The sequence below is a fragment of the Alexandromys fortis genome, unplaced genomic scaffold, assembly GCF_014885135.2.
Source record: "Alexandromys fortis isolate MF-2015 unplaced genomic scaffold, M_Fortis_MF-2015_v1.1 scaffold_58, whole genome shotgun sequence".
Classification (NCBI taxonomy): Eukaryota; Metazoa; Chordata; class Mammalia; order Rodentia; family Cricetidae; genus Alexandromys; species Alexandromys fortis.
The window spans coordinates 3,222,056-3,232,460 of record NW_026067940.1 but is presented as its reverse complement, the minus strand read 5'-3'; the positions used below and the strand labels follow the sequence as shown (position 1 = coordinate 3,232,460).

The following is a 10,405-nucleotide window of genomic DNA, read 5'->3' as shown; positions in this document are numbered from 1 at the left end:
AAAAACCAAAAAAACAAAAAAAAAAAAAAAAAAAAAAAAAAAAAAAAGAAATACTAAGGAGGCTGGGCAGCCTTCTCTGGGCAAGACAGAGGCCAGTCTGGGGTAGATTCCTAAGAATCGGGCCATCTCTTATGGTTAGGCCTTCCCCATGGACTACTGGCCCACAGTAGCTAACAGAGGTCTGGGTTTGGCTGGGGGAGCTGAAGCAGTTGCCTGCCGTTAAAGAGTGAATGTCCCTGCAGCCATCAGGATGAAGGCAAGTCCGAGATAGACAGGATCCCAGGATGAGGACAGGGGTATAGTCCCCAGGAACAGCACAGAGGTAAGTCTGTCGCTAACCCATCTGCTTTCTATTCATATTTCCAGGAACAAGAACTCTGGATGAAGGGGGATGGCCCGAGACTCCTTGTGGTGGTGTCAACCTGACAAAAACCTAGAATCCGCTGGGAGACAGGCCCCTGGATATACCCACGGGTTACAGGAAGACCCACCTTCATTGTGGGCAGGAGATAGTGGACTGTATTTGTAGCTGGAGGGAGTGCTGGTATTTGTAGCTGGAGGGAGGGCTGAGCACAAGCGTGCATGCATTCATCGCTCTCCCGGTAACTGCTTCCACTCCTGATGGCTCAGCTTCTCCGCCCTGATCAACTGAAACCCTAACTGTGGCCCTGCTGTTGCTTGTTGTTTCTGGGGTGTCATGAGGCTAGAACTCTGCCCCTCACCTCTGGGACAGGACACAAAGTCAGAGCTGAAACATCTCCGGGATGCCCTGCGGAACCTGTGCAGCTGCCTAGGCTCTGTGTCGAGCAGCTCCAACAGCACCGTAAACTCTGACTATACCTTATTTTGTTTTGTTTTTTTATTTATTTTTTGAGACAGGGTCTCAATATGTAGCACTGGCTAGAAGCTTTTGCCTATTTTGCTCAAACTTCTAAAGCGTACCTGGCACACAGTAAGTGTTTAATAAAGATTGGTGTTGAACACTTCTGGAGCTGGGCAGGCTGAGGCTTTGGTTTCCGTAGTGCAGCAGAAAACAGGGAAACCAGGCACTCTCAACCCTACGTGTTGGAGTGGGAAAACTCAAAGTGGCAGATGCTGTGCAGAGCGACTCACACACCTGCAGGAGGCGGGACGTGGGGCGGGTCTGGCCCAGGGCAACCGTGGCAAAGGGGACTTCCGGCTGCCCAGCCTCTGCAGCTCTTGATATTTGCTAAAACTGTTCCTACTGGGTTCAATTTACTCTGCAGATAAATCTCATTGCCAGCCAAATGCCGTCAGGAGGAGTCACTCAGTCTTCTCGCTCCCCACTCCCCGCTCCAAGGCGGCAGCATCCAGATCCCTCTCTTTCTATTTCGGTCCCTCTGGCAGCATACCTCGGATGACCTCCCTCCTCCAGCCTCCTCCTTTGGGTCCCTCACGGAGCCTGGCTTGGTTATATCAGCCATCCCACTGCTTCTCCCTCAGCCACTGCCCCCTCTCTGGGCTCGACACATCTTCTTCTTCACCGAGGTCATAGCATGCATGGCTAAGGGTGTGGCCACCAAAGACGGGCTGCCTGAGTTCAAATCCTGAATGGACCAAGTTGGGTGAAGCCTTTAACTGCTCTGTGCCAGTTTCCCCCTCCATAAGGTGGGGTGATGAGGACAGTTTTCTTGATAAGGAATGTATTTTATATGAGCATATATTAAATAATAGCTGTGCATCGGGCTCTCTTCTACGAACTTTTCCTGTAGAAGCACTTAATTCCCACAAACTCCTAGGGGAAGGTTTATTTATTAATTCACTCGTTTATTTAAAACTAATTTTAAAAACACGGTCTCTTATAGCCCTCACTGGCCTTGAACTCACTCTTTAGGCAAGGATGACCTTGAACTCCCAATCTTCCTGAAAGTACAGGTGTTAGCCACTATGCCCTGCTGCAAAAAGTATCTCTATTATTATTACAACCGAGGTAACAGAGGCACAGAGAGATATAGTATCTTCTCCCGTGCTGTGCAACCAGAGTGGGGAGCTGAGAAGCAATCTGTGGAGCCAGGCTCCAGCCCTTGTGCAGTTGTTGGAAGGATTAAATATGCTTATAACAATGCCTGCTTTACAGAAAGCCACAATAAGTCTCAGCTGCCGCTACAAGTGTTATGCCCTCCTACCCCAACTCTTGGAAGCCTACTTGGTCCCAGATGGCTGTTGTGTTTATGTAAAAAGGCTCCTTCTGAGCTCAAGCCACACTGCAGCCTCCTCTGCCCCATTAGGGACACAGCCCTGTAGTACAACAAATAGCATCCACTCTATACATGCTCTGTTTTCTGGTCAATTGTCTGCATGTCTCTCTCCACGGATGGCTGGGACATCCGGCTTATCCTGGCTGAGAAGTCCCCAGAGGACAGGAAACGCAGCAGTGTGAACTCAGCATGAAATGAAATGGGTCTAGAGTGCCAGCGGTGCCAGCGACATCCTGGGGCCTGCTAGAGTCAAGGGAGATGGTGGCAAGGTGTGTGGCTCGGTGACCCTGTTTCCTTCCCGGCCACTTGGCCGGGGTCTACCGCGATTGGCCTGAGCTTGGACCATGTGCAGTCACCACAGTGAGTCCTGGTGGCAGATGGAAAGGAAAGGGGATGAGAGGAGAAGGGCATGAGCTGCAGACAAGCAGGGCTCAAATCCTGACACAGCCCGGAGCTGCGAGTCTTCAGACAGGCTTCAGAGCCTCCCAGAGCCTGAGGTTTTCCCTTTCTAACAGCACTAAGACCACTGTTGAAGAGCCACACTGTATTCACAAAGAACTTTGTATAAGAAGCACCTACTGTGTGCTTACACATAGTAGGCTTCGATAAATGGTGGCCATCTTTATCACTTGCTGTCTTAGCATTTGGGAAATTGGGGGGCAATGGTGCTAGTTTAAGTCCATCTGCTGACTCAGCATCAATCATGAGCCTAAGGCTGATCCCTCCTCAGGGAGAATGAGGCCAAGGTCGAGGGAACTACAAGATCTACTGGAGCTTTTAGTCACTATGTTCTTTGATGCTTGCTCTCGCCTCTGTGCAGCCATGAGCTCAGAACAATGTCTTCATGCTCTCCCCGAGAGCACGGCACTCATACCTCACTCTTCCCCCAGACTAAGTCCTAGCAGATATGCTGCGTTTCTTAGAATGAGCACTCTATGCTCCAGTCCACGAGACATGAACTTGTGGCTTAAAGACAGAGTCTGCTCACCAAGGGAAAAGACAAGGACCAGAAGTAAACTCTCCCAGCAGGAGGCCAACTGCACAGTCCTCTCCTGGTCTATGTGTTTATCAACCCTCCTATGAGAAGGAGGCGGGGAGGAGGCTCTAGCTGGTTCCCCAGTGACATGTGTTTCTCTGAGAGAAGATCCCTTCAGTGTGTGTCCACTTAGCACTCATTCAAACGTGCCACAAAGTGGAAGTAATTAAGGAATCCATGTAAACCTCAAGGCAACCCTTTCTAGTCCTGTACACGGCCTCACTCACACATGTGGCCATGTGGCAGAGTCAGCCCTGGTTTCCTTGCCTCTTCAAATTAAGATCTGATGACGACCTTGCAGAAAGAGCTGCGCTGAGTGTGAGCAGATGGGCTCAATGCCAAGTTGTCCCTGGAAGAGCCAGGGGACCCTGGGATAGTCGGGGAACGCAGAAAAGCACCTGTGGACTAGAGTCTTAGACTCTTGCCCCCAGGGCCAAAGCAGAAGGAACAGCTGGCTGTGGACAGTCTTTGGCACACATAAAGGCCATTCCCAACACCCCAGCATGGTGGCAAGACATCATGGGAAAATTTCTTCTTGCTATATAAAGATTATAAAGTGTTCGTTTGGACTCTGTTCCAGGCAGAAAGAACTCTTTGGCATTCTCCTTCTCTCTCCCTTCTAGGACCCTGCACTTCCCCCATACTTATGAGAAGAGCAGAGAAAGCCTGGTGGCTTCTACTTAGTTGGAAGAGGAAACCTGGCTCACAGGGGAGGCATGGGCAACAGACTGCTCACTCTGGATTCCTTGCTCATCAAACAGGGAATTCACCAATAGTCTGAGCCTAAAGGAAACTCTCCTATTTCCCACATATTAGTATTAAATCTCTTTAAAATTAGTATTAAATCTGATTTAAATTAGTATTTAAACCAGGAAATAACCTGAAGATGATGGCGCACACCTTTAATCCCAGCACTCAGGAGGCAGAGGCAGGTGGATCTCTGAGTCTGAGGCTGGCCTGGTCTACATAGTGAGTTCTGGGACAGCCAAGGCTACACAGAGAAACCCTGTCTCAAAAATGAAACCAAAAACAAAAGAAAAAAAAAGAAAAGAAGAAGAAGTAGAAATGAGTCCACTGTCCCATGTGAAGTGGGGTCCACTGCAGCCTGCTCTATGCATACCTAATACAGTCAACTGCTTTGTCAACAGGTATGGGCAGGACACTGGGTGGGACTTCAGGGACACCAACAAAAGGGTTTGCAGAGCCACCCCCTATACTGTGAGCTCCTTGAGAGCAGATCAAAGCCCCTCTCCTCTTCTGTAGTGCTAGCAGTGTTTGTTTTGCACAGAGCAAATGCTCACTGGGCACTTGCTGACTGAGTAGTGAACGCACGAGTGAAAGACTCACAACACGTCTCGAGTGAGTTAGGAAGCAAAAGGGCAAAACAGAGCAGAAACTTTATGGTTGCCTTTCTTCCTCTCCTCCCTATCTTCTTCAAGCTCAGTAAAGCCTAGGGCCCCTCACAAAGAAGGCATATCCTAACCTAACTCTCTCTCCATCCATCCCATCAAAGAGCTCAGTGGATCCTCAGCAGAGATGTGTCTGTCACCATGACAACCAGCGAGGACCACAACACAGGCAGTGCCATGAACCTTGATCCCCTTCCCTTGGTATCTTGGGGGAGATTGGCGCTTCCCATTGTTCTGTGTGAAGCCCACCTCTAGAGTTCAAGGCTTCTTGCCTCCCCACACACAGACCCCCTAACCTGGGATCTGGAGGACCATTTTCAGATCTGACTGGTAAGGGTGCTCTCCAAGATAGCAAGTCCAAGGATTCCGAGTGTCAGCCTGCAGCAGACATGAAAAGCAAAAGTCCTCTTCCCCAGCTCATGGGGTCATAATTAGGAAGGAGCGCCTGGCTAGGTGGATGGAGATCATTAGCCTAACAATGTGGTATACACATAAGGAAGCCATTACACTAACAAAACTGCAAATGTAAAAATAGAGCCGCACATAGTTTCCTGGTTACCGCATTCTATTCTGATGCTTTGTCAGCGCCTGTGAAATTCAGTTCGCTTTTGTCCCCTGCCGTGCCCTGCTCCCACTGCATGTGTGCTATTGTGGGAGGAGATGGTTACCCTTTAAATGCCCGGGCCTTGCCCCAGGACTGTCCTCCGCAAGGCCTGCTGTAAGAAGTGAGTGCGGCGGCCCTGCAGTTGCTCCAAGATCACTGCTGTTGAGCTCTGTAGAGATGGCTCCGAAAGGCCGGTTCACCTACCTTCCCACCCAACGGAGAAGGCACAGTGACTATCACAGTGCTATCACTGTCAAATGATGTCAAGGCCAGGCTGTGAGCTAACCTCACATTTTGCCCACTGGAGCAGAGCACAGAGATAAAGGTATAAGACCAACCTTCTGGACAGGCTTGGGCCTTCTGAGCAAGTTCATTACGGACTGACGGTGTCAGAGGTATAGGATTTGTCTGGCATGCATGGGCCCATGGGTTTACTCCTCAGCACCGCAAACAAAATCAAGTTTGTTTTGCCAGAGCAAATTTCCCGTGGCCTAGGATGCTGACAGATAGAGTGTGTTCCCCGGGTGTGCTGTCACGTGTAGTTTGGTGCATACGCTGCTGAATTTTACGGCTTATTTTTATTAATATTGCTAGGAAATCAATCAACACATAGACCTAAACGCTATGCAGAGTGTAGAATATGACTCTCTTAGGTCCTAGCCAGTGGGTCCCAAGGCACTCATCGAGCGACATTGGACACCCGAGGACATACTTGGAAGAGGCATATTACTGAATTTGAATTCTAGGGTCTGCTCGGTCAGTCTGGGGTCTTTGGGTTTGTTAGCAGCATATGTGCTCTGGGTGACACTGTGACTGCAGGGTGACCTGGGGAAGGAGACAGGTGTGGGAGTGGCTTATTATTAAGAGTGTTCCTGGGCGTGAAGCAGGGGTCCGGAAGCTGGGCAGGTAGTTATGGACTGCCATCCGGGCTCCCAGCACCTTTGCATTGAACTTGGGATTCACCACAACCTGGCTGTCACTCTCCCGGCTCGTTACCTTTCTATTGTGATCTCCCTGTGACACACCCAGAGATTCTCACAATCTGAGCACTGGACACACGTGACAGTGGCCCCTCATGGCCACCTTCCTAACCTGACCCTGAGGTACTCTTGGACTTGACAGCTTTACCTTGAGTTGAGTCAAGCATGGAAGAAATTCTCAGGGCAGTTCACAGGTTAGTTAGATCTCATTGTCATGAGACAGACCTGAGGGCCAGGGAGATGGCTCTGCAGGTAAAGGCACTTGTTATCAAGGCCTTTGATATCAAAGGCCTATGAGTTCCAGACCAAATGAGATCAGTCCTGGAGCTCATATGATGGAAGGAGAGGACCAATTCTTACAAGTTGTCCTCTGACCTCCACATGTGCCCCGACACCTGTATACACACACACACACACCCCTAATTTTTGAAAACTAAAAGGCTGGCTTGGTGCTAACCTGATCTTCATAGCAAGCTCCAGTCCAGCTAGGGTGACACAGTAGAACTCTGCTTCAAAAAAATGGACTAAAATAAACATTTTTTTAAAGAGATAGATCCAAGATGGATGTGGTGGCATCACCCAGCACTGGAAAATGACAGCTTGGAGTCCTTAGTGAGGTCCTGTCACAAAACAATAGAAAAGAAGCAGGTCCCTAGGCCCAGGCTACTTCCATCCCTTGGAGAGAAGGAGAGTCCAGACAGCGATGGGCCCTGTGCAGGGAGTCTTCCCCAGGCAGGGTACTTACCCATGCAGGACAAGCTGTCCTCAGTTCTCCTAGTGGGGCTGGTGTATCCATCAAGGGTCCAGCTTTCCTGAGGAACGGGGCCAGGCTCCTGGTCCGTCTGCAACCTGTGGGGCCGAGAAAGAAAGGTAACTCATGTCTTCAAAGCCCTTCTGTGGGCTAGGCAAACCCTTTCTGAGCTTGGGCTAGGCAAACCCTTTCTTATCTTGGGTCCTCTCATCTACCGTGCTCTAAGCTCTCTGGGCCAACCCCTCCTGGGGACATGTGTACATGCGGACACTCCAGCAAGCAGCAGAGCTGGGCCAGGAAGGAGTCCCCGAGGGCACTGAAATGTTCAACATCTGTTGCCCTTTGTTGCCCAGCAGCATACATCGTTCCCAGAACAGAAAGATACCCCCCCCGCATCTCAGGCCCGGGTTCCTCTGCCCTGCTGTGATTCTTGCCCTTAGGATGCTCATGTTTGCGCAGCAGAAAGCATACCCGCAGGGAAGGGCTGTCTCTGACCTTGAAGCCACTGACTCCTGGTACTCAGAGGGCATTTGGCCTCTGTGGAACTGCTCACCTCAAGCACATTAGGTACCTCAGCCTGAGTCACAATGACTCCCAGGAGGACAAGCCCATGCTAGATCCATGGTGCCAACAGGAAGAAAGGGTGAGGTCTCTGGACACTGGCTACCAAGTGTACAGACCTCAGAACTCAGCCCCAACCGTACAATTGCTCGAGGAACAAAGGCTGTGGGAGCTCTCCTTACACGCAATTACCCTGGGCTCAGAGCAGTCCCGCCTATCCCCATATCCCCGCCCAATGTCACCAGCTAAATGGACCCTTTGGCAGCTTGGCAGGAGGGGGAAGGGAGGGCTGTGCAGACAAGAGGGGAAATTGACAGGCTGGGCCAGGGGACCCTGGGAGTCTCTAGCGCTGCTGTAATTTGTCTTTTAGGTTTTCACTTTTTCCAATACCTCTACGTCTGGGACTCTGAATCTGTCTCTGCCATGAGCTCACTGTGTAACCTAAGCAAGCGTCTTCCCCTCTCTGGGCCTGGTTTTCATCAGGACCAGGAGTGATGACCTCTGAAGGGCCAGGCTGAAGTTCCTTACTGTGTTTACAGTAGGGGTTTGTGGCTATTGCTGCCTTTCTCTGAGCCATCCAGGCAGCACTGAGGTGTTGTATGCCTGCCACCCTCAGATGGTTGCTGGGTACAAGGCAGGGTGGGAGTAAACTGAGAACGCAGGCGATCTCGTTCTGCTGGCCCCTGGGAGGTGTTGATACAATGGGGACACTCATCTTATTCAAGTGTACAACAGTCAGGGGACAGGGGGAAATGAAACAGTTGTTTTCCTGGAAAAAAAAAACCAGAATGGACAGGCAACATATTGTTGTGAAAATAATGGGACAGCTTACTGAGGTGAGGGAATTCTATATAATATTTGAAAGCTTTCGCTGATAGTATTATATATAAGCAGTGTCTGACTTGGAGGAGACAGGTGCTGACCAGCTCTGGAACTGGTTTACTGTCACAAGTCTACTGCGGCATTGTGTCACGACGACAGGTAAGAATGAGCCATCTGTCCGTACCAGGATTCCCAAACCCAGGAGCATGAAGGAAGGTGGCCTTTGCCTCTCTGCTATTAGTTGGCTCTGCACATGAGTCTGTACCTGCCTCTAATCCCTATATATGCCAGGGTTTGTCTCACTGTTCAGCCCAAAAGGACAGGGCAACTTAGGCCAGAAGTCAGAGAGAGGCTGAACCAGAGAGATGAGGAAAACCACAGTGGTGACCTCAGTGTCTGCACTCTCCTGACACCTTTAGCCAGCCATCCCTCCTTAACTAAAGTCTGCTGCAAGACTGGCCCTCGGATGGAAGGCATGCATGATCGGCGGACGACAGTGCTTGGTAGCAGGGGAGAGGTTCGATGACGATGCAGGCACATCGGCACTTTTACAGAAACATACCGGGAGTAGGGAGAAAGTGGTGATGGAATTGGACGTGTGAGTCCAGAAACTGGATTGGCCAGAGGGACATTCTGCCTTCTGGGGTCCAAGAAGGAAGGGCATTAAGAGGAGGTGGGAGGTGGCGGGCCGTTGAGTGTCACTGGGTTGACCACACCCAAGATTTTGAAAAGATTTGGCTGGGAGGTTGGGGCAAAGTGAAAGATCGGTAATGGATTTGTTCCCCAAACCAGGCTGGAGACAGGAGGAGGAAACCCATTAACTTCTGCTTTTGAATACACCTGAGGTTTTACAACAGCCCAAGGTGTTGGGGGTGGTGCGTAGATTTCCACGAAAACAGGATGTCTATGGATTCTAGGGAACAGATGGCACCTCCTTGGCTGTAGAGCTTAGATGAGTGGCCTAGCCAAGCTCTTGGCAGAGCTTGTCCATGGCAGCAGCTCTCGGCCGTGCAGGGTGTGCAGAGATCCAGCCCATCTGCCTACAGCATGCCGGGGTATCCTCCATCCAAATCTTACTCCTGCTGTGACCCATCCTCCAACCACCATTGATGGCCTGGGAAGTGCAAGGTCTAAGGGTGGGCAGTGAGGACACCGCTTCCCCGAGGTGCAACAATCCCATTTCTGTTTAAAATGCAAGCATGCAGTCAAGGTATGCTGAGTACTGGAAACACCGCTCTGTTTAAGTTGCGTTAAAATGTTCAGAGGGAAATATTCCGACCTCTTTGAAAAACGCCAGACTGTAAATATACCAGGGGACTTGTGGGGTGGATAATATAAAACCTGAGACTACTTAATACCTTGACACTTTTTCCCAAAGAATGAATTCAAAATGAAGGGAATCAGGTAGGAAAAGCAAGTCATAGTCGCCTGGGAGGCATTTAGCTGTTAGGGAAAAGGCCATTCCAAAGAAGGCTGGGGCTCGAGTGTGGCTCAGGAGTAGAGTCCTTCCCGAGCATTCAGGTGGCTGTGGGTTCGAACCCCAGCAAAGGGGAAACAAACAAGGAACACCTTCCACATCTATGCTTCTTGGTTCAGCTTTAGCTTCAGACTCTCAGGGGAGAAAGAAAAGGGACAGATGTGACCGCCAATCTGTGCACTGAGTTGGGAGGAACAGTTCGGTCAAAGGGCTCACCTGGCTAAGGACTCCTGGGTTGTGGAATCTGCTGGGATCTCGCAGTAATGAAACTCCCTGCCTTATTGTCAGCCTTTCTCGCTGTTGGAAAGTTCTTCCTATCCTGCCTCAAATCTGTCTTGAGCGAATTCCTAGCCACCATGCCACTGAGTCAGCTCTTTGGAGCTGCCCCAAGCAAACTAATTCATCTTACAACATGACAGCCTTTCCCATATTTGAGAACAGCTCACAGACCATCCTGCACCTTCTCATTCCAAAGCAAACTAACTTCTTTGCTTCCTCTAATTATTCTTTAAACACCTTTGTGGGACTCCTCGCCAATCTGCCGGC

The 10,405-nt window shown here is 50.2% G+C and overlaps 1 protein-coding gene and 1 long non-coding RNA gene across 3 annotated transcripts in view; one reads left to right on the top strand and one right to left on the bottom strand.

The window, feature by feature from the left end:
- LOC126505001 (uncharacterized) overlaps nt 1-2,003 on the top strand; it is an 8,733-nt gene extending 6,730 nt beyond the window's left edge. For both annotated transcript variants that reach the window (XR_007592778.1, XR_007592777.1), the window contains one exon: nt 367-2,003. This is a non-coding gene — a long non-coding RNA (uncharacterized lncRNA). The remainder of the gene's footprint in view (nt 1-366) is intronic.
- Nucleotides 1-10,405, bottom strand: part of Nav1 (neuron navigator 1) — a 248,768-nt gene that overhangs the window by 161,167 nt on the left and 77,196 nt on the right. Inside the window, exon 3 of the mRNA XM_050147599.1 lies at nt 6,994-7,097. Coding sequence (XP_050003556.1) covers nt 6,994-7,097 — 104 coding nt within the window. The remainder of the gene's footprint in view (nt 1-6,993; nt 7,098-10,405) is intronic.